This window comes from Pseudorasbora parva, chromosome 21, assembly GCF_024679245.1.
Source record: "Pseudorasbora parva isolate DD20220531a chromosome 21, ASM2467924v1, whole genome shotgun sequence".
In the NCBI taxonomy this organism is placed as follows: domain Eukaryota; kingdom Metazoa; phylum Chordata; class Actinopteri; order Cypriniformes; family Gobionidae; genus Pseudorasbora; species Pseudorasbora parva.
This window is the reverse complement of record NC_090192.1, coordinates 28434543-28459339: the sequence shown is the minus strand read 5'-3', so window position 1 is coordinate 28459339 and position 24797 is coordinate 28434543. Positions and strand designations below refer to the sequence as shown.

Here is a 24797-nt window from a genome sequence, read left to right as displayed (position 1 = left end):
AAGGCATAATTTTAGTGCAGAAATCTTATCTGTTTTATTTATTTTGGCCAATAAATATACATCACATTAAATTTATTAGTTAGTTTATGTTCAAATGGTTTAAAAAAAACCTAAATGTTTATAAAGCATAAATCATAAATTTAAATCATACATTTTTTCAGTGTACATCAAAAGAACCATACTGAATTTTTTTTATAAATAAATAACAGATTTAAGGGCCATTTATTTACACAGAACACGTTTTTCCATTACGTTGCACTACTTTCCCATTGTTTTTCAATGTAAACAAGCGCTACATGGTCTTTAAAGCTACACTATGTAACTTTCCTGTCCGCTAGAGGGTGCCTATTCAAAACAAAGGTGTAGTTTGATGACGCCTAGTTTAAAGGAACTGTATGTAAGAAATGTATTTCAATTAATCATAAAATGCTTATATCACTGACAACAGTAGTCCGGCCAGGATATTTTCATTTAAAAGTTGTTGTTGCAGCCCTCAACTGATCTTGATGTTGACCTGTTGTGTTTTGGCCTGAAGCTCCACCCTCCACCTATCTACCAATCACGAGTCAGTAGTGTTTTGGCATTCATGGTTGCCAGATCTGCTCTAGTTACCGCAGCTGCAGCGACAAACGCTCCTGTTGGATCCTGCAGTGCATCTGGCAACCTCGAGTCAGAGGGGAGGGGGATACACCGCTCTACAGTCATTTGAAAGTGATTGCAGTACCAGTTTTGGCCACAATCTTACATACACTTCCTTTAAGCGCAGAATCTTGGAACATGTAGTCTTCACCTCACAGCCGATGGAAAAGAATTGTGTTAGAAATCATGTTCATGAATGTGATTATTAACGTTACTGTAGTATGAAGCAGAGCAGAGCCGAGTGTTGAGGAGCTGAGCAAGGCTGCTGGAGCAATTGCTGCACAACACATGGCTCGTCAGCAGCGGGACTTTTATTATGACGGGACACAGTCGCCAGCGCTATTTCCGTTTTTCTGTCATGAGTATGAGGTAACACAGCTCTGTGTATTATATTAGACACATTTAAATGTGTTTAAAATTATGTCATGACGTTATTCAGTGCGTTCGCTCAGCGGCTGCTGTGACACTTGTTCACACTGCTAAAAGTAAAGCAAATCTGAAGAATGAAACCGGAAACCGAGGGTAACGCAAATATGACGCAATTGACAGGTGACTCCGTCAGACGTCCCGGATCCTTGATTAAAATTGAAATTTTCTCACAATTTAAAAATAGTTGGAAATATTTGGGATATTGTAAAAACTCAAATTAACAAAATATTTAACACTGGCCTAGTGGTTTTTAGATAATTAACTGCAAAAATACTACACAGTGCACCTTTAACAGTTGTGCTCGCGTCTTTTGCAGTATCTCACACAAGACACGCCATTCTAAAAACACAACAATCAATTTAAAAGAAGCTCAACTTTGAAAAAATTAGTCTCTTACACTTTTTTCATTCCACCTGTTAAACAAAAAAACAAGCGGTTTCTTTTTAAGAACTAAAATGATTACCTCAATCTCTTTAACGGTAACACAAGTCTGCCCTCAAAAGTCAGTCGGAACTCTTCACATAAAATTATGTGAGCTATGCCATCCATATTCATTTATATAACTATGTAGTCCAACTCTGTCATCTATTTTTATTTCTCTTTTTAAATTTAGAAATAATATCTAAGAAAAAGTTACTTAAATAATGCAAAGCTAAGAACTGAGAACACCTCTGAGCAATTTCCCTCTGGGAGTCTGGTACACTTTGGATGTGTGTGTGTGTGTGTGTGTGTGTGTGTGGTGAGATAATGCAGGAACAGCTGGTGCGGCAGACTTGTCAGGATAGTCTCATCAGACGCTTATTGGTGAGGTTTAATGAGAGTGAAAGTTCACTGCAGTTAAATAACTTATTCACGGTTGACATATAGAAGCTGACAGCCCAGAGTGCTCTAACGGCGTGTGTGAGCGTCTGTTCCCAACACAAATGTTTAATAGTACACAGAAAACAAACTGCTAACTGCAAAGTCTTGACTCTAGCCATAACGAAAGCTAAAATAACAGAGTTCCACGGCGATGTTTATAAGCGCTATTCGTCCCACATCAAATCTGAATGGCCTCCTTGGCACAAATGCGATGCCATCTGCAGACCAGCGGCATCTGTTGCTTTCAACATTACACTGAGATTCTACACATATCTGCGTGGATTTATATAGATGGTGAGCTGGTTTTGATCTCCAGCGGTCACACATGCATAAGATTCCAGTGCACTTCCTTTCCACCATCTGTGGCGGCACAGATCCCCATAAATACAACTAGCCTACTTAAGTGTATAAGTGCAAACAGACTGTGCATGAGAGACCACTGATGAGAACCGAGAACTAATAGACTGTTGACAGGTCAGTCTAATCAGGATGACAAAGTTTGACCGTGATCACCCAAACAGCAAAGAAAAATGCTCTGATGAATATACGCTCTGTTGATAAACACCCTTAGCTCCAGAACACACATTGGGACATGACTGCAAACATGTTTGACAAGTGTTTTAAAATAATAAAAAAGAGAAAATATCTAACCATCTCTACCAAAACAGTTAAGAAGGGTTACCTCTGGCAGGCTGCTCGTGTGGCACCCCAGCCCTGCGACCTTGCAGAGAAGTCACTTTTGTCACTTACACCCTCTTGTACAAGAGTACTCCTATATTCCCCTTCAGTTCCTCACGTTTCCCCTTTGACTTTTCTTGAGAATTTTCCTAAACCCCCCCGCCCAGACCATCCCTCTCTATCATACTCCTCTCCCACCCTATCAGAGGGGCCCGGCCTCAAAGGGGCCGTCCCGTGTACAATAGCTGGGCGGGGCCCTGGAATCCACCCAACATCGCCGCTTTGCTCTAATCCCAGTGGGTCCGTGTCAGTTCTAAAATGTTTGATGAATGGTGCAGTGATGTAAGTTCAGCTGTGTTCTTGATTGCTGAGATGTGTGTATGGACATGGGTCAGACTAACGTCTCCACTCTTAGGGGATCCAGATGTTTAGTGGGAGCGGAAGTGTAAGAATCTGGAACACTGACACATACTGACATGACTATAAAACACAGAACAGGAAAAAATCCACAAGAGACCATCTTTAATATCCGTAAGGCAAGAAAAATCACAATAGTGATTTCGTTAATATCTCAATGTCTTCTACTCAGCAATAGAATTAAATTGAGAGTGAATTGTGTCAAAAAACAATGCATCTCTAGATTTTTTTTTTAGAAAAACTCTGCTCATATTTCCCAAGACTTCAATATGCAAGATTTCAATATGAAGTTGAAGCCAAATTATCTGATCTTCCTATCCATATTCATTGTATAGCTTTATCCTCTTTGATGCATCAAAATGAATCGTGGTTTCCACAAAAATATTAAGAAGCACAACTGTTTTAAAATAATATACAATAAAAATAAGAAATGTTTCTTGAGCACCAAATCAGCATATGAGAAGGATTTCTGAAGGATTGTGTTACACTGAAGACTGGAGTAATGATGCTGAAAATTCAGCTTTGCCATCAAAAGAATAATTACATTTTAAAATATATTCAAATAAAAAACAATTATTTTATATTGTGATAACATTTGGCAACATTACTGTTTGTACTGTATTTTTGATCAAATAAATGCAGCTCTGGGAGGCATGAGGGAGAAAAAATTGAAATGATAGTGTATTTCTCCTGAGGAGAAGCATCTATGATTTAATATTGAAATCATAAATGAGATATTCATTAAGTCTCCTGAGCTATGAAAGAGCAAACTCAAATGAACAGTCAACAAACCATACAAATAAACAAAAAAATCTATAAAAAAATTTAATAATGTAATGTTTTAATAAATTAATCTTGGTATTAAATAAGGTCTAAATAGATATATAACAGAATACATTATTATGAAATTCTATGGTCCATGATAACTTACAATTTGGCCAAAATGTATAAGGCATCAACAATAATGCTGCCGAGCGAACTTTTGCGAGCACCTTTATGTCTGGAGCACATTCATAATACCTTATCATTTATAATTCTCAGTCAATATATGCATACTCGATACTCACCTCCAAAACTTTCCCTGTGATAAACTGATGACAGGCCTCACACTGCACACCAAAATGGATCTGGTAGTCTTTCTCGCAGTACGGAGAACCATCCCTTTTAAAGAGACGGTGGGACAGGAAGAGAGAGAAGAGAGATTTATGCTTTTTCACCTCAATGAAACCAGGATAAGAGCAAAAAATTGAATGCTATTAGAAAAGACGACAGATAAGAGATTAGGAATTATAGGGAGAGGGAGGCACGAGATGGCGGAAGATAAAAAATAATTAAGGCATAGCTCACTTGCTGATGTACTCCCCGCTCAGCACTTTCCCACAGGCCTTGCACTTGAAGCAGCCGAGGTGCCACTGGCTGTCCAAGGCCAGAAGAGCCTGGCCATTCTTTATATCCCTTCCACATCCTGCACAGTCTGTAAGAGAACACACACAGATCCGCCTGATCACACACACATACTGGATAGCAGCCTGACAATGACACTTACAGACTCCACGACATGTTGATGAGAAAGAGGGCTTTAAAACAGTCAAAAGGATTTACTGCAGTTAATCAGACATGAACTCGCATTTGCTAGTCACAAGCAGTATTAGATATTTGACGTACTGCTTTTCATAGAGTTGTTTTAGCTTTTCCCTATTGTGATGTATGTCTGAGTAAAATGGCTTCTCAAACAAGAAAACTGTAGGATGGGACTTGAATTTGTCCATCGAGAATTGATTGGATCGTTGTGGTGTCAGAAGAGAAGAGAAAAGTTGTTGCTCGCAAAAGTGAGGGGAATTTATTGGATTAAAGATTACGAAGGCAAATTAATTTTAATGAAATAATGATGTGCAAGGCTAAATCATTTCATATAATTACTGCAATATTCCATAAAAATAACAATGGAAATGTTTGATTTCATGGTGACTTTAAAGGCACAGTATGTAATTTTTCAGCTCTAGTGGTCTCTTACTCAAAACAAAGATGTATGGCTTGATGATGCCCTAATTTTGTTGGAATCATGGAAGTTGTTGTCTTTATCTCTACAGCTGGTGAAAAAATATATGATGGGACTAGGGCAGAAATTATGTTCATAATATATTAAAGATTTAAACTTCCACTTCTTCTGTTCATGCGTTCATAACAGCATTGTTTTATCATATTAGATACATCTGAGTAGGGATGCGCGATATACCGGTACTGGAAAAATACCGGTACATATTTTATTTAAAACGGTATGATATCATGATTTGGCACATTTCGGTATATGCTGCTTTTCCGAAGTTCACCGCTAGATGGCAGCGCGCTACCCAAACTGACCCGAAACAACCGGCAAATGTGACAACAACATAGACGGACAAAATGGATAAAGCAGTCGAATCTCACTCAAGATGCCCAAAACGAATTAATAAAGAGAGGAGTAGGAGTAGAAGTGACATTTGTAATGACTTTGCTTATAAAACTGATGAAGAACCATCAAACCCAGCCAAGAAGCATCTGTCACTATCCTGACTTTAAGACTTCTGAAGAGATCGACAGGTCAGTGGATCATTCAAACCATCTCATTTAGACATTTTTGTTTTTTTAACACTGATCAACACACACACACAGCCTAACATAAGATCGAATATCACAATCTCCAGCGTTCGTTTCAACCAATGACATTTAGATCTCATTATATTTGCACGCATACTATTGCACTGTTTACATTCGCGTTAGACACCGCCGACTGTGTTTATGTGAATACTCACTAAAGACGGACATTTGTACATAATTCTGTGTATTTGACTGTTTAAGGAAACTTAATGTGTAATGTGCGAGCGTGACTAAGTGACAGGCGTGTGTGTGTGTGTGTGTGTGTGTCGTTGTTATAAGCTCCTGTAACTGTTATTATGAAATGCTATAAAATCGCTTGCATGTTCAATTGATTTCCGTTATCCATCCTGAGACGAACGTGAAATGTTGAGTCGGATTATGCAGATTGCTTTAGTGTAGTGCGATGTCTTTTGAAACCAGAAGCAATTTGCTAATTTTGAGAGATTTTTGCTGAAATTATTTCTCACAAGAAAGTTTTCAAATGACTGATTTGATGTGATAAGCTTTGCTAATTAATTTACAATAAACATTTGTGGTAATTTCCCACTTTATAAACTCAAAACTTGCATAATTGTTCTCATTCGCGTGCAATATACCCGCGCTAATATCAGACCTTGTGGTATCGATATAATATCGGTACTTCGGTATTAGATTGTGGTACCATACCGAAGCCAAAATTGTGGTATCGAGCCATCCCTACATCTGAGTGTGTTGAAAGTTATGCTACTGTGCAAGTCTGTGCATTCACTCAGCGGCTAAAAGACACTTGTTGCACATTGTAGCCAGATTGATATTAGGCATGGTAAAACATGGTGCTCGCTGTAAATCAAGGATACAAGATTAATGCTTAAGAGTCAATGAGTGCATTACTGCAGTGATTTTTATGTGTCTAGCATGTTATATGTTTGGCAAGAGTTCTTCTAACCCAGATTGATTGAGTGTGTAACTTTTGATTTCTTAAACTATCATGTAGGAAGACACAGCATGACCATATTCCTGGATGACAACGTCAAGATTCATCAGACTCAAACTGTGAAAGAATGGTTGGGAGGGAGCATAAAGAATCATTTTCAAACATGAATGGGCTCCTGTGAGTCCAGACCTTGAAAGATCCTCTTGATGGAAATCATATCACAGGACTTATTTCCATCAAGAGGTGCTGATAGATTTTATGTTGGTCTCAGGCATGGAAGAGAAGTGGTCAGAGGGTCTCTTGTCCCTCTCTCTGAGGAAGATGTATTTTATGTTTGAATGTTTTACATTGGAATGTATGGTTTACATCTTCTGGAACCACTCCATATAAGGAACAGGTGCTGGTGGAGTGACTGGGAGTTAGAAAATGGTCCCTGCTATTTTCTATTACAAGATCTTCAGGAGCTCAAGGAAAGCCTGGATATCTGACCAAGAGATGACCATATTTAGACTTGTTTATCACATTCCTATACCATGAGCTATATGATGTACTCTCTCTCTCTCATTGGTTCAAATCATGTTACACCCTTCATATTCAATGTATATAACCTCTGCTTTACTAAATAAAGTGGAGAGAGATTTTGGATACTCTCCCTCAGCGCTGAGTCTTTATTCATTCAACTGCCACTTCAGAAACCTGGGATGAGACACGAATAAGGGGCAAAAACCTAACAATTTGGGGGCTCGTCTCTGGGGTTTCTCCAGACAGGTAAGAAATAAAATGCTTAAGTGCATCTTACTGTCTGTTGAGAAATTGATCCTCGCATTTTCGTGCCGCACTTTTTTCATAGTTGTTAAAAGTGGTTATCCTCGTATTTTTTGATAAATACGGGAAGAGTGAAAGGGGACTGATCATCTTTTTCATTTTTTGGTGTTATCCTCACAGATTTTTATTTGTGGGAAGGAAATAGAATATGAGTTGAAGATTTTTTTCTCTCTCAGTAGTCTATTTCATTGTGATATCCTCAGTTCTTTTTGGCAGTTGAATGAATAATATTGAATTTAAAATAATTCTTTATTTTGGGTCAAAAATACAAAAAAGTTAATACAAAGCTGCAGACTTTTATTTGAAATTTATTTGGCAAATTCCTTTAAAAAAAAAATAATTTATTGTAAAGCTTGCATTAAGTAAAGAGATCTTTGTTGGCTGTTTCAAATGGGTGACACAATTAGTCGACCATTAATTGGGGAAACTCCAAAAGATTTTATGATTCGTAATAATAAAGCGTTCTTCACGGAACCCTATCTCTCTAATCTCGCGGGGTGGTCAGAAGGGAAAATACAATTAGATCCTTTTCCCCGTGATGGGTCTTTTAAAAATGAAGATATGCGTCTAGCAAAAGATATGGTCTATGGGTCTTGGGGTGATTCAAAATGGCCTGAAGAGTATATGAAAGATTCATATAAAACTTGGATGAAGATGAAAACATACTGGGAAAAAGGGCCAGAGTTGAAAAAAGGGGACAGCTCTGTCTCTCCAACTCCACTGCAGCTAAAAGCTGATGCGTACCTACCGCCGTATGAATGTGTTAATTCTGCTGAAGTTTCGAAGCCCTTGACTAATTGCTTATATCCGTCGTTGCCAAAAACAAATGAAGTTTTTCCGTTTGTACAAATTCCCGATGGATTTAAAATTACTCCCTTGAGTGTTACGGAAGCAGTGGCAATCTGCAAAGATCTGCAGGATCCTTCTAAAACACCACATCAATTTGTATCAGTATTGAAACGGTTAACAGCCTACAGTCAACTGACAGGGCGAGATTATCGTTTTATTTTGACTAAAACACTGCCTGCAGAAATTACGGATGATGAAATGATTGGGGAAATTGAGTATTTAAACCCCAAATATGATACACCGCCTACACATCGTGTAGTGTCTCGAAAAGCTGGATATTCTAAGCCTCTTGATTTGTCTAAACCACATGAGCTGTTATTTACTGATTCCGATGACGATAATGAAGACAATGCTGATTGGGTATGGTCCAGCTCAGGTAAACTCAAAGGATTTTTCAAACAATTGACTGCTTTTTTACTGAAAGTGTCTTCTGCTAAACAAGACATCTCATATGCAGCAAATACGAAGCAGAAAATTGGGGAAAGCCCTGTTGCATTTTTTAATAGATTTAAACATGCATGGGTGGAGGAATCTGCGATTCCTATTGAAGAAAATTGTCCATTGTTCTTAAATACATTCTTGAATAATATGAACAAAGAGACTGCACAGTTAATTCGCATAACTACTCCAAACATTACCACAATTTCTGTTGATGAATTGGGAAGACGCTTGCGTGAGCTTTCCTCTGCTGGAGCATTTGATGCCTCCCGGGGGAAAACTCCTGCGATGTTACAATTTAGCCCGTCAGTAAATCCTCACCCAAAACAGACTGTGAATACGAGACGCTGTTTTTATTGTGGAAAGCTTGGACATCTGGAACGTGACTGTAGGAAAAAGGCATGGGATTTACAGAAATCAGGAAAGTGCAGAGGGGGCTATAACTCTAAGCAAAGGCCAATGGTACCCCCTGCTACAAAGACGGACAGAAAAAATCCAGTCTATCCTATGTCGTGGCAACAATGACTCAGTTCCAGATCGAGTAAGCCCTCTTTGGATAATTTTTCACTGATTTCTCTAAATTATCCAAATGTGTCAACTATTTTACCATTTATTGAGTTAAATGTTAACCGCAAACCCTATGCTTTTCTCATTGACACTGGTGCAACCATTTCATCTATATCTTCTCTTGTTTATGAGGGCCCAATTACAGGAAAAAATGTTAATTCCGTGGGAATTAATGGAATACCTTTGAAATGTGAAATGACACCAAAATTTTCGGTTACTTCCAATGATATCCCATCATTGTTTAAAATGCATGATTTTGCAATTATCCCTGATTCTCCTTTCTGCCTTTTGGGTAGGGATTTGATGCATAAACTGGGTATTCAACTTTCCTTTGATGATGACTCTCTGCAACTTATGTTTCCTGCAGCCTACTCTCTCACTGTTGATACAGGAAGTGTTCTCCTCGAAGATGAGTCCGCAACTGAGCTCAGACAAGAAATTGAGGGCGTCAACCCCAAGCTTTGGGCGGCCCATAAGGATGACGCAGGACTCATTGATGTCCAGCCCTATATTGCTAAGCTAATAACAGACAAGCCTGTTTATAAGAAACAGTACCCCATCTCAAAAGAAAAGGTGGAGGGTATTCTTCCTGTTATTGATAAATTACTGGCTCAAGGTATTCTGGTACACACTCATTCACCTTATAATACACCAATTAATCCAATTAAGAAAGCAAATGGTTCTTGGCGCCTAACTCAAGATTTGAGAAAAGTTAATGAGTTAGTAACACCATTAACTCCTATTGTACCTGATGTGCAAACCATAATTAATTCTATCCCTTTTGAACATTCATATTTTACTGTTTTGGATATTTGTAGTGCCTTCTTCAGCATTCCTGTTGATCGCCGAACACAGCCACTGTTTGCATTTACCCTGGGAAATTCTCAATTGACGTGGACACGACTCCCGCAAGGGTTCAGAGATTCTCCGGCTGTTTTCTCTGCTGTAGTGCATGCAACACTGAAAGATGCCAAACTTCCTCCAGACACCTGTCTGCTTCAATATGCGGATGACATTCTCATCACAGGTGCATCAGAGGACATGTGTGCTGCTGCCTCTAAAATTGTCTGCAACATTTTGGCGGAAGCAGGTTTCAAAGCATCTATAGAGAAACTGCAATGGGTACAGAGGAGGGTGCAGTACCTTGGACATGAACTTTCACAGGGCAAAGTGCAATTGTCTGCTGACAGAGTGAAAGCTATTGCAACCTTTAAGCACCCATCGACACGGAAGCAAATGCAAAGCTTCCTGGGACTGGTTAATTACTGTCGATCCTGGGTGCCTAACTGTTCCATGTATGACAAAATCCTACGAACTGCTACTCTGGGGGACACAGAGGACATTACATGGACAGCTGAAATGGACCAAGCATTCAGACATTTGAAATCCTCTCTTATGAGACCTCCTGCACTCGGCCTCCCGAATTACACTCAAGAGTTTCACCTGTACGTGCACGAAGGTGGAGGCACAGCCGCTGCAATCCTAGCCCAAGCTCACGGAGGTAATTTTCGTCCTATAGCTTTTTTGGCTAAAACTCTTGATTCAGTGGCCAGGGGACTCCCTGCTTGTTTGCGTGCAGTGGCTGCAACAGCGATCATGGTGCAGGATGCTGAACGAATTGTATTATCACTTAAATTGATAGTGCACACTTCTCATCAGGTAGGAGTCATTATGAATAATATTTCAACACAACATATGACTGCTCAACGCCGCTCAGGCTATGAAGCTATATTATTAGCTACTGCTAATTTGATTCTGAAACCAACTTCTGTTATTCATGGCCCTACTGTACATTTGCACAGGTTGCTGATGCAAGGTGAATTTGAGAGTGACGACCACGATTGCCTGTCCAGAATCCAGATTTCTACAGCCTGCAGGCCAGATGTTTCTACATCTGTCCTGGAGGAGGGGAACAATTGGTATATTGATGGATCCTGTTTCAAACCAAATGATAATACATACTTGTGCGGTTATAGTATTGTTGAATTACCTAATCGTGTAATTGAGGCATACTCTTTGCCATACAAGTCAGCACAAGTCGCAGAATTGATTGCTTTAACGAGAGCTTGTCAATTGGCAAAAGGTCAGTGTGTTAATATATACACTGACTCCAAATATGCATATAGCATAATCCATGATTTTGCTAAATTATGGGAAGAAAGACATTTTAAAACCTCAGATGGAAAGCCAATTGCTCATTCTAGCATTGTAGCGGAGCTCATTCATGCAGCACAACAACCATCAAAACTTGCTGTTATCAAAGTAGATGGACATGCGTCCGGAGAAACAGATGAGGCCAAAGGAAACAGATTTGCAGATGAAATAGCGAAATGGGCTGCTAAAGAAGTGAAATTAAGTCCACATGTAAGCGAAAGGGGCACAGAGGTGCCTATGATGAATTCATCATTGACTAATGATTTGGACATTAAAATATTACAAGCTAACCCTACGCAAGCGGATTTGACTCATTGGGCAGACAATGAAGTAAAACCAGATCAAGCTGGAATTTTAAGAGATAAACAGGGTAGACTTGCATTACCTGCATCTTCGATTGTTATGCTGTGTCGACATTATCATGGTGTATCACATGTGTCAAAAAAGAAAGTGATACAAATGTTGAATCGATCTTACTGCATAGCAAATGTTCGAAGAAATACTCTGTTAATACTGGATTCTTGTCTGGTGTGTGCTCAAACCAACAAGCACAAAGCAACTAAATATGATTCTTTGCCACATCCTGAGCTACCATTCCAACACTTGCAAATTGATTTTACGCACATGCCTCCTTGTGGAAATAATAAATATTTGCTTGCGATTGTTGACCGATTTTCTAAATGGCCTGAAGCTTTTCCGTGTGGACGAGAAAATGCACAGACGGTAGTGAAAGCTCTGGCGAAAGACATACCGCGTTTTGGCATACCTTCGGTCATAGATAGTGATAATGGAACACCGTTCGCTTCCAAAGTCACACAGTTGCTAGCTAAAGAACTTCATATTACCTGGAAATTTCATATACCATATTCGCCACAATCAAGTGGACAAGTTGAAAATCTGAACAGGATTATCAAAGATAGGCTGAATAAAGCGTGTATTGATACAGGCAGAAATTGGGTTGATCTGCTGCCTGCTGTATTGACAGAAATTCGAATGTCACCATCAGCAACAACAAAGATGTCTCCATTTGAAATCCTTATGGGTAGACCTTTCCCGACCCCATGGGTCAAAGGTCGCGCTGGCGATTTTTTCCACAGGTGACACGGAGGTGATCATCATGGATTATGTGGATTCCCTAGTCAAAACTTTGAATAGCATCAATGGTGATGTTTCTCTTTCTCTCCCTCTTCCTGCAGAAAAGCCCACTCATCCTTTCGTTCCAGGACAACAGGTGTTGATAAAGAGTCTGAAGCCCACAAAACTGGGAGAGCCGAAATATCTGGGTCCTGCCACGGTGATTGCTGTAACGAGAACAGGAGTGCTGACTGACTTCCAGCCACAGTGGATCCATGCCAGTCGACTGAAGGTAGCTCCATCCCCAATGAGGAGGGGGAAGCCAGTGAACCAAGGAAAGATCCAACGGAAGGAGAACCAAGACGTTCGAAAAGGAGACGAAGGAAGAAATTGTTCGATATCTAGAACCAGCCATAATTATCATTGAAGCTCTCAAGCCATTTTTGCTAAATTGAAATTTCACCTGGTTTTGCTAAACAAATGTATTTATTTCTATACAAGCTGTTGTTATTACGGGTAATGAAACTTGAGTGCATTATGAAAAAAAAGAAATGTTTGATGAAGAATATTATGAGTATATGGTTAATTGTATTTGTGTAGAAGAAAAGTAATGCTGAGATTTGAGTGTGGCAATTTTATTGCCAAAAGGGGCAGTGATAGATTTTATGTTGGTCTCAGGCATGGAAGAGAAGTGGTCAGAGGGTCTCTTGTCCCTCTCTCTGAGGAAGATGTATTTTATGTTTGAATGTTTTACATTGGAATGTATGGTTTACATCTTCTGGAACCACTCCATATAAGGAACAGGTGCTGGTGGAGTGACTGGGAGTTAGAAAATGGTCCCTGCTATTTTCTATTACAAGATCTTCAGGAGCTCAAGGAAAGCCTGGATATCTGACCAAGAGATGACCATATTTAGACTTGTTTATCACATTCCTATACCATGAGCTATATGATGTACTCTCTCTCTCTCATTGGTTCAAATCATGTTACACCCTTCATATTCAATGTATATAACCTCTGCTTTACTAAATAAAGTGGAGAGAGATTTTGGATACTCTCCCTCAGCGCTGAGTCTTTATTCATTCAACTGCCACTTCAGAAACCTGGGATGAGACACGAATAAGGGGCAAAAACCTAACAGGTGCATACAGTGCATACAGTTTTGGCCAATCTTGTATTGACGATGCAAGAGTCCAGCACTCTGTGAACTCTCCTCCAGCACATTCCAGAGACTTTCAATGAATTTAAGGTCTGGACTCACAGGAGCCCATTCATGTGTGAAAATTATTCTCCCTCCCAACCAACCATTCTTTCACAGTTTGAGTCTGATGAAATTTTAAAGGGATACTTCACCGCTTTTTCATATTAAACTATGTTATTCCCTTAACTAAAATGAGTTGATATATACCTCTCTCGTCTCAGTGCTGAGATCCTCCCTCACATCGCCCCCTCCCTCTCTCATTTCTGTCAATATGGGGGGAGGGGGAGATGTGAGGGAGGATGTTTCAGCCGGGACTTTTTACTGCGCCGAGTCGAAGTACTCTCAGAAGTGCTATTCCGCCATAGATTATAGTTCTCCTTTTTAATCCACTTAGAAAAGCGCCACGTTTTATTTTATGTCATCATACTTGATCGTTCAACTATTCGTGTAACTGTATTTAAATCAGGAAAACGTGGAGGTGTTTGGTCGCTTCTAACTTGATCTCTGTTTGGTACCATCGTGAATGAACTGGGCTTAATGGGCTAAGCTAAATGCTATCAGATCGTCACCACGCGTCAGAGCAATTAAGTGCACGCACTCAGACGAGAGAGTAGGGCTGGGCGATAAATCGATTTTATGGATTAATTCGAGTTTTTAGTTTACGACGATTTTTGTGAATGAAAATCGGTTTTCTCTTTCAAATCCGCCGACGCTCCCCTCTGAGCTCCTGTAGCCTAATGGCTCAGCCCTCCCCGCGCGCGTTTGCCACAGAGGTACGCAAACAACAAGGATCGCGTCTAACAACATACCGTGTCATTCGTAATTGGTTCAGTTTTTCACAGAACAATTAACAATACCCCGCTGCAAAGTGTGTTTGAAGTCTGAACGGAACCGCGGTAGGCGCTATACTCATTTAAAGCTGCGCTGACACGAACGCAGCGCGAGCTCACACACGGGCCAATCTCGTGACAGACACGATACACAGCAGTGAGAGAGCGTTTAAATCAACACAGAATTAATACCATCGTGACTGTGATCTAGTGGAAGCGGTCGTGGCAGAATTCTGTTATAAACCACAGATATCAGCTCTAACAGAGCTGAGCGAAGGTCAGGGGTTTCAGTCACAAAACACCAACATTTACCACGATTGTACTGTAGTAAAACCACATGGATTTAATGTTGTTGTTGTTGTCATTATTTATCTCAGGATTCGTACAACCTTTTGAGATTGAAATCCAAGCACTTTCCAATGGTTTTCAAGAGCTTCACACTTATTTCCAGCACTTCAAAGCTCTAGATATCCGACTGTAATGTTATTTTTAATGTGATGGTTTGTAAAACTAAAAGTTTAAAGGGGTCTTGTGAAAGAAATAGTCGAATGTTTTTTTTAGTTTATTTTTTTTAAATGTGTAATCCATTTTGTAGCATTTTTATTTAAAAAAAGATATGAAATGCCCACCACTATAACCAGCAGAAGAGCACTTATTGATTTATTAGCGATTTTCACTCCCTAATGTATGGAGAAAAGTACGAAGTCACAGTCTCAGGAAAAACTAAACTTTTCTTCAAATTGTGACTAAATTACAGTAAAGTAAAGAGCTCCTTTAATAATCACTGAAGCTGTCGGTCAGTTCAGTGTGAGACTATTGAAGAACAATGCTAATCTATATTTAATAAGAACATTACATTTAAATTTTCCCTATACTTTTTTTGCACATTACTGTTGTTAATAAAAGTTAATTTTATCTGCATATCAATTCATAAACCTTTGATATGTATACTGTATATTGCAAAAGATATGGTGCCCATTTATACTGTGGAATAGTCGGGGTTATTCACATGCTGAAAGTTTTGCACCCCAGGTGGCACTTCTACCAAGCTGCAAATATTTAATTTTACCTAAACAAAATAAAGTTAAAACTTGTTTTGAACAATTTCTTTGTCATCTGCAGATTGATTTTAAGTAGGAGGGGGGAAAAAATCGTTTTAAATCGTAAATCGAATTTTTGGTGAAAAAATCGGGGATTTTTTTTTTGGGCCATATCGCCCAGCCCTACGAGAGAGGTATGTATCAATTTGTTTAAGTTAAGGAAATAAGTTTAATATGAAAAGGCGATGAAGTATCGCTTTAAATTGTCATTCTGGAATATAACAATAATAACAATGTAATAACAATGATTTGTTTTCTGTCAATGAATGTATCCAAACAGTTGCTCACCTGTCCAATAAAAAAACACATAATATAATAAAACATCTTTAGTGTTTCCATGGTTTCTACAAAATAAAAATGGATAACTTGGGTATGATGCCATTGATAGGCAATGCACAGATATGGTTTGTGTCCTGGTTAAAATTGCTTATTTATCTGGATTTAAACATTCTTGGAAACATTTGTAAGTGAATTATGTATGTACACAAGTCAACAAAATATATAGCGTTGTTTTTGGATATTTGAATCCAAAAATCTTACCTTTTTTTCTATTTTGTCTTTCTTTTTTTCAGTTTACTGCTTTTATCACTCACAACTTTTTATTACTAAATTTATTACTAAATTTATTACAGTTACTTGCCAAGGTAACATTCCTAATTTCCATTATGTTTTATAAGTTTAAGTTTTTCATGTAATCACATTTTATTTCAGTAAATATTTTTTATAGTTTTAGCTAATGATAACAGTGATACACAAGTAGAGAAGCAGGCATATTCAGATGCAAATGCAATGCAATATGGTTTGCATATATGTTTAAATACTTTTTGGGGTCACATTTAGTTGTCTACAAACAATTATCTCCACTAGATGTCAGTGTTAACACAAACACACACACAACCTTAGTTTGAGGCCTGTTGATTAACATACAGCAATGATTATTTCAGGCTTTCAGACATGATTTCAAAAGAATATCCATAAAAAGCATGCAGTGATCAACAGTGAATCATCCTCATATTGCATGACTCATAGAATAAGGGACAACAAGGACATTTCCATCCTCCATCCACATGTTGGAGCTTCCTTCTAGAGGAATGCGAGGGGATTTAGTTAATACATGTGTAACGTGTGTAAAAGGTTGAGGGAATAAAAATAGCTCAGGGTTGTCATCTTCTATTTATGTTCCTTGGCTGAAATCCCAAAAGCTTTTTTAAAAAGCAGGGATGGATGCAGAGGGGCAGGGAGCTCCCAGACGCTGCCGATGTTGCTCGAGGCACAATGGAAACCATTGACAGTGAGGTGACTATATAATGCACTGCATCTAGAGCTCTAATGCATCATTTAAGCCTTCTCAACCTCTGCTTGCACTGTGTGTGCTAGAGACCCGCAGTGTGTGTGTGTGTGTGTAGAGAGAGAGAGAGAGAGAGAGAGAGAGAAAAGAAGAAGGAAAGGTTTCAAAGAGACCTATGTTCAATCCACCTGTCATGAGGTTTATCAACCTCTCAGAGCAGGTTTTCAGAAGTGTCATGCATGCGGTAAAAGCTTTGTGGGGTTTGCCAAAGCAGCGCCATCACTGATCGAACAAACAGCACCTTCCAAAAAACAAAACACTTATCTGGGCTAAAGACTTTCATCAGCCTCAAATCATTTCCTGGGGCTTGTAAATGACAAATAATCAGCCGAGCATGACACAAAGAGATATTCAGTAGTGCTCTTTAAGTTCCTCTGTGTGTGTGTGTGTGTGTGTGTGTGTGTGTGTGTGTGTGTGTGTGTGTGTGTGTGTGTGTGTGTGTGTGTGTGTGTGTGTGTGTGTGTGTGTGTGTGTGTGTGTGTGTGTGTGTGTGTGTGTGTGTGTGTGTGTGTGTGTGTGAGAGTGTACAGATGCTTGTACATAGGGGTAAAGATAAAAATAACTGAGAAAAAAGGACAGGAGAACAGAAAAGAAAGACAGAAAGAGGAAGTGCATGGACTCATGAGCATGTGAATAAAACAAATTAAATGCATGATTATGACTAAACTAGTCTTAAAACATCATATTCATGCATTATGCATGATACCATTTTGGCAAATATTAATTTAACTAATTAACACTCATTTTCTCCTTTTTACATTAAGATTAAAGTTGCTATTCAAAAAAACGAATCATATAATAAAACAGTTACATTAAGCAAATCACTCTTTTTTCACATTGTACATCGTTGTGATGTATACATTCCCTTTTAGCATTTAAAACAATCAGTGTTACTTTTTAGTGTTTTGTTTTTAATTTATTTAGTACTATTTGTTTTTTTAATATAAAAAAATGTTGCATCTGCCATTTTAATATAGGTGCACCCATAATTCTATTTTTACACCAGAACATTCATAAAGTCACTTAAAAAGTAAAATATTAACTGACTAAATAAATAACTGACTAGTATGGACATTTTACTGGTTCTCACTAGTTAAAAAGGCTTATAAATTGGGCAAAGCATCTTGTTTTAATTTCAAACTAGTGTTTTGCAGATGTTTCTGTGATAGGTATTCTTAGGGGTATGGGTTAGGAGACAGAAAGAATATGCAATGTCCTCACTACTACAGCAACATGTGTGTGTTTGTGTGATATTTTGTGGTCTGTAAGATTTTTTTAAATGTTTTTGAAAGTCTCTTATGCTCCCCAAGGCTGCATTTATTTGATCAAAAATACAAAAACAGCAATATTGTAAACAATTATAAATATTGATAAAGCTTAAATATGTTGTAACATGTCTTTATTTACTGCTACTTGTGTTCAAATGAATGTCCTTCAATGAAATGACTACATCTCAAACTTGTGAACGGCACCCTGCCCCCCTTTTGCCCACCGAAGCAAAAAAGTCAACACAATGTTTTCTCAATCACGCCAGTCTCATGATGCAATGCTTACAATTACACGAATTTGTTCCTCCGCAACACAGCAGCTATTCATTGTTAAATTGCTCCTGTAATTGTCCATCACCTGATGTTGTTACATAACAATGATTTCCCGCATTATGACAATTTGAATCTAATGACTAGAGCCATTTACTATAAAAAAGGAAACCCCGAGCCTCAGGAAACCAGCACGTTCTGTCAAATCTGTCAGTATCCATCAGTCCAGAATGTGTCAGGAAGCGGAAGGCCAGAGAATGCACGAGAGAGAGAATGAGACGACCGGCAGGAACAGCAGCGCTCTAAGCTTTTCATTGGCTCTGAGCCTCCGTTCATTCACTGTGCCTGTCTGCTTGACTCCTGGGGCCCTCAGGCTTAAATTACGCCAAGAGGACCCCTAATCTACCGGAAGAGGATGAAGAGCTTCCTCTAAGTGAGATAAAATAGTGAGAGAAATCAAAGAGAGAAACATTTATAAGGAGATCAGCTTTTCCCTGGTTGACAGCACAGGAACTGCTCACCTGTCAACTTAAGTAACCCTAGACGAGTCTGAAAAGTAGCAAGGACAGCTCATTTTACATTCTTCCCCGTCTACTGACATTTGTTACAACATATGCTTTAAACATTACAATCCCCATGATAACTTTCGTTAACTTTACAATAAGTCATTCTAATTAGTCGTTGACAGCGATGCCATAGAAGTATACAGAGGTACTGCAAAAGAAGTTCAAACACAATATTTGGCCCCACTTTATATCATGTGGCCTTAACTACTATGCACTTAAATCAAACATGATAAAACTGATATTGAGGTGGGATATGGGTAAAGTTAGGCACAGGTGTGCTAATAACGGTAAGTTTAAGGGTAGGGTTAGATGTAAGGGAAGTGTCAACAGTGTAACTATACAAATTAATTACAGATGTAATAACATACAGGTATTTTCAAAAATGTAAGTACAATTGAAATACATGTATATACACAATAATGTATTGTATAATATTGCACACATATTGTGCATTGTATCAAATTATTAATTAAAATGTTAGTATATAGTAGTTAAGGCCACATGATATAAAGCAGGTCCCAATATTCTAAAGATGGCTTTGCGCTTTTTTCTTTGTCACAGCAAATCTTAAAATTGTAATGTTAAAATTATAGAATAACTACAGTATGTATTCCAGTTTATTTCCAATGGATTCATTGGTTAACACATCCTGTTTTAATTACTGCAATAAAGTATGCCTGAAATGGAAATGGTAATCTATTGATTTTCTGATTAATAACCCTATAATGTTTGTACTAGAGCTGATTGTGGAAAATTTCATCCACGCATGTTTCATTTTTTCAACATTTATTTTGACATCATTATTGCAATCAAAATGTCATTAACTAAAGCCCCATTTACACTGCATGATTCAAGTGACCCAATTCCGATGTGGCTCAGATCGGACATGACGTGAACGTGTAAGCAGGAAAAAACACATGGATTGGCCTCACTCATATGTGGTAATAAATCCAACATGAATCGTATACGTGCATTTGTGTCTGCCATGTAAGTGGTCAAATTGGAAATTCCCCAGGAAATGAGTCGTGCGTTATTAAAAAAAGGGACGGAGGTGAATTATGGCACCTCAAGTGGACACAAACTGTGATCAAGTGCTCCTCTTTTTTCTCCACCTTATGAGAGCAATGTTTTCCTGACCTTTAAAGATGTGTAGAAAAGTGTGGAAAGCAAAACATTGAATAATCATTTTGTCAGCGTCCATTGAATATCGCGTCGTTTTACTTCCTTTTCCGGTTAAGAATGTCTTGGGCTGTTTCGCCAGTGTACAGTGTAAATGCAAATATCGTATACAGGTCGCTTTTAAAAGATGATGTAAGCGGGTCGACAAAAAAATCAGCTATGGTCACCCAATCGGAATTGCGCATCAAGACCTGCAGTGTAAATACGGCCTAAAAGACAAGAGTTCTCTCATTTCATCAGCATAAACCCCGCCCCTTTGCATTCAGATCTGCCTCCATCAAATCAACAACTGATGGATTGAACCAAGACCTCACCCTGCATTTTTCCTTTGCAATAATCCACTTCACAATACGAAAGAAAATATCTCAAACAACTTCTCTATTTTTGAGAATCCAGACGTTAGTTTTTCCAATATGCTTCAAAGCATGGTTCCAGATATTCCAAACAGTGGATTTAGATGCTGAAAAAAACTAAGCATACAGCTTCTGGTAGGAAGGAGAGATGGTGAGCTTCTATCTAGCAATGACCTTGAATCCTGAGCGGTATAAGAGCTGTCAACACATGCCTACACTACACAGTCTAACACATCTATAAATGGAGGATGATTATGGCAAGCTGAAATCTGAGTAGGACAATAAAACATAACCATTAAAGGGGGGGTGAAATGCTGTTTCATGCATACTGATCTTTTTACACTGTTAAAGACTTGGAATCCCATACTAAACATAGACAAAGTTTCAAAAGTTAAGGTGAACGTTTGATGGGAGTATTTCTTTGTCAAAAATACTACTTCCGGTTAGTCATAAGTTTCGGCAAGTTTTTTGCGATCATGCGTCCCCTTTGACGTTAGTGGGGGCGGAATTTCCTTGTATGGGCCTTACGGACAATTCTACCGGAAGCGCGTGAGAGAGAGCGAGGGAGAGAGCGAAAGCAACAGCCTACGCCCATCAAAGCGCTGGTTTGTAGATTGCTGGACAGGTGACAATTACACATAATGTCACCAAAAAAGTGCGTTTTTGGTTGCCAGACCAAGACAGTCTTGCACAGATTCTCCAAAACCCCGCGTTAAGGCAACAGTGGATGTAATTTGCTTTTCCGGATCAGCAACTGAGTTGCGCGAATGTTTATATCTGTTCGCTGCATTTCGGTGCCGACTGTTTCACAAGGCCCAGCTCGACGCCGCATTTTCCCAATCGCCTAATGCTGAAGGATGGAGCAGTCCCAACGTTAGAAGGGTGAGTGAGACTGCTTCAAATGTCTCTACACAAACCACGCGTAAACACACAAACACACGTGCACAACTGCACTTCCCACATGTACACCTTCAAAGACAAAAATACGACGATATAATTCAAGTATAAATATGTAAATAACACAAGCCGCTAAGCATATTATATAGTTAGTGTATAACTTGTAACTTACCACATACAGACGTCCTGCACTAGTCGTTTTTGCTGCTGCTCCTGTTCAACTGCAGCCTCTGGGTCTGATTCCGGATCATAGATGTATGGCTGTATCTGATTAAAAGCCATATTTTTATTTTGAATAAAGTTTTTTTCCCGCTGTTAGGGATGACGGACTCGACTCAACACTACAGCGCTGCTGTACACGTCATTATTTAGCTCCGCTCACACGACACGCCCCCACCCGCTCGGCTTTTTTCGGAAAGACTCGGAACAGCGCATCTTTCTTATATAATTATTAAAAAAATAAAGACTTTTCGGAGATATGCAGGATGCAATGCTACTCTATAGGTACTCAAGATTGACATGACACTGACTGAAACTGAGTGTTTCACCCCCCCTTTAAGCACAAACACACGTGTATGGGAGGGCAAACTCACTGCTAGAGGCGCTCATGTCTTTGGGAGTTGGGGAAGTTGGCTGGATGCAGTGCTGGCAGAGACAGTCTTTTCCATTAAACGTCACTCGATCACCAGCGGGAAACGGCCGTCTGGCAAAAGAAGATGGATGCAAAGACATTTAGGCATATACACTACTATTCAAAAGGTTTGAGGTCAGTAAGATTTTTTGTTTTAAAGAAATGAATGCTTTCATTCAGCAAGGAATCATTCAATTGATCAAAAGTGACAGTAAACTCATTTATAATGTAAGAAAATATTTCTATTTCAAATAAATGCTGTTCTTTTGAACTTTCTCTTCATTAAAGAATCCTGAAAAAAATCACGGTTTCAACAAAAATATGACCTGTTTTTAAAATGGGATCATATGACACTGAAACGTGATGGCTGCGGACAGGAATTCTTGCATCACATGAAAATGATACATGTTTTAAAGGAACTGTAAAAAATGTATTTCAATGAATCATAAAATGGCCCTGATATGTCACTAGACATTAAGAAATGTACACAACAGTAGTCCGGCCAGGATATTGTCATTTAAAGTTGTTATTGCAGCTTTCAACTGATGTTGATGTTGACCTGTTGTGTTTTGGCCTGAAGCTCCACCCTCCACCTATCTACCAATCATGAGTCAGTAGTGTTTGGGCATCCGGGTTGCCAGATCTGCTCTAGTTACTGCAGCTGCAGCTACAAACGTTCCTGCTGAATCCTGCAGCGTATCTGGCAACCTCGAGTCAGAGGGGAGGGGGATACACCGCTCTACAGTCATTTGAAAGTGATTGCAGGACCAGTTTTGGCCACAATCTTACATTCACTTCCTTTAACGTTGACGAAATAGGTCTGCTTTTGGGTAACTCTTACTTGCAAACAGTGCAGACAAAACATGTGGGGTGGTAGGTCTTCCCGAGAGCAGTGACCACCTCTCCTTCAACAAAGTCTCCACAGCCATTACAGCGAGTGCCATGAAGCCTCTGGTAGTCCAGTGTGCATAGATACTCCCCGTTCTTCATGAAGAAACCACCTTGGGCCAGGTCACAACCGCACACTGAATGAAAATACAAAAACAGAGAAATCTGAAATTAGAAAATCTTGTTTAGAGGGGCATGAAACCATAAAACACATTTTATTTCAGATGTTAACATTTCCACAGTTCGTCAATGAATGAAACAATAGCACTTATTATTAGTTTATTATTAGGGAAAAGTGGTTATTTCGTTCTTCCGGTTTAACCTCCTAAGATCCAGGAAAGGAAGTATTTCGGATTTAGTATTTTTTCATGTCATTACATAACATTTTATTCATAGGTTATGCTATGTCCTTGTATGTGAGCACCGGGACTTGGATGTTTAAAAAGAAAATGACATGAAATTACATGTATAGGCAAAAACAATGGGATTTTTTTTTCATTCACCAATTCATTTTAATGTTTAAGGAATTTTAACCAAATTTTGTTTAAAGATGATTCTCAACAATGTTATGAAAGACATTTATATATATATATATATATATATATATATATATATATATATATATATATATATATATATATATATATATATATATATATATATATATATATTATAATGTCTTTCATGTAATGTAATGAAAAAATAAGTGTAATAATGGGAATAAAAGTTGGCAACTTTTTCATAATAATATATATCTTTTAGGAACACTTATATGTAATTGTTTTCCATATTCATCTCCTAAGACGCCGGAAAAACATGCTTAAAGTCTATTGAGGACATGTATGAAATCAATGTTTTGTAACAGAAAGTCAAATTTTGATAGGAACCCACATAACATTTTCCTAAGATGTTGATTTATAACAAACAATATGAAAATTAGTCAGATTTAAACAGTCATTTTAAAATATATATTTCCATAAGAGTGCTAAATTTGATCATTGAGTCACTTTTAAAGACCAATAAGTTGTTGTTGTCCTGGTGAAACCTCAAAACAAACGGTATTACTGAAAGTCCCTGAACGTGCTCTTCAAAGGACATCTAGGACATCCTTAAAACTGAGACATGTATGGTATCTGTATGCTTTTGAATCGCTCTCGAGTTACTCTGACGTCACACACTGATCAGTCTGCCCAGTGCCGCTAGTAATGGTCTTATTAGGAATACGAGGGTCTGTGCTCTGAAAAAGCATAATGGCTAACTTGGCTCACATGTGCCTTGATAATTAATCAAATTACAGCCTTGACGTCATTGATTTTCGTCCAGAGTTTTGCGACAGTCAGTCACTGATTGCAGATACCATAGAAATGAATGAGTGACTTCACTTATAAAACAGCATTTTTTCGGTGTAAATCAATCCAAAAGGAATGTTTAAGAGCAAACATGTTGAAGCCACATTGTTGTTCTACCACATGTTCTACCACATTAACATCCATTAAAAAATGTCTTGTCTCCTTCCCTGCATACCGCAGCATTAAAGGCATTAAGGGCTAAAGGTTGCAGGCTTGCCTTCAAGTGGCTTTGGTGCCGCTTCAAGTCGAGCACAACAATTATTAGACCAAGTGAGGTATGTGTTAATTCTGAGTGGTGATCGGCTGGAGAGTACGTGTCGACATCATCAGTTTCTGAGCTTTTCTCTGCATTATTCATAAGAATGAGCTCTTTAAATCCAATCACTGCACTGTATAATGCATGAGCCCACATTTAAGCAGAGAATTCAAAGGTTAT

General features: G+C 38.6%; 1 protein-coding gene across 5 annotated transcripts in view; it reads right to left on the bottom strand.

Annotated features, from left to right (window-relative positions):
- Window positions 1–24797, bottom strand: part of ablim1b (actin binding LIM protein 1b) — a 96985-nt gene that overhangs the window by 25398 nt on the left and 46790 nt on the right. For all 5 annotated transcript variants that reach the window (XM_067429547.1, XM_067429551.1, XM_067429550.1 and 2 more), the window contains exons 3-6: window positions 22966–23149; window positions 22087–22196; window positions 4372–4498; window positions 4092–4185 (exon numbers count right to left, since the gene is read on the bottom strand). In XM_067429547.1, the coding sequence (XP_067285648.1) occupies window positions 4092–4185; window positions 4372–4498; window positions 22087–22196; window positions 22966–23149 (515 nt within the window). The remainder of the gene's footprint in view (window positions 1–4091; window positions 4186–4371; window positions 4499–22086; window positions 22197–22965; window positions 23150–24797) is intronic.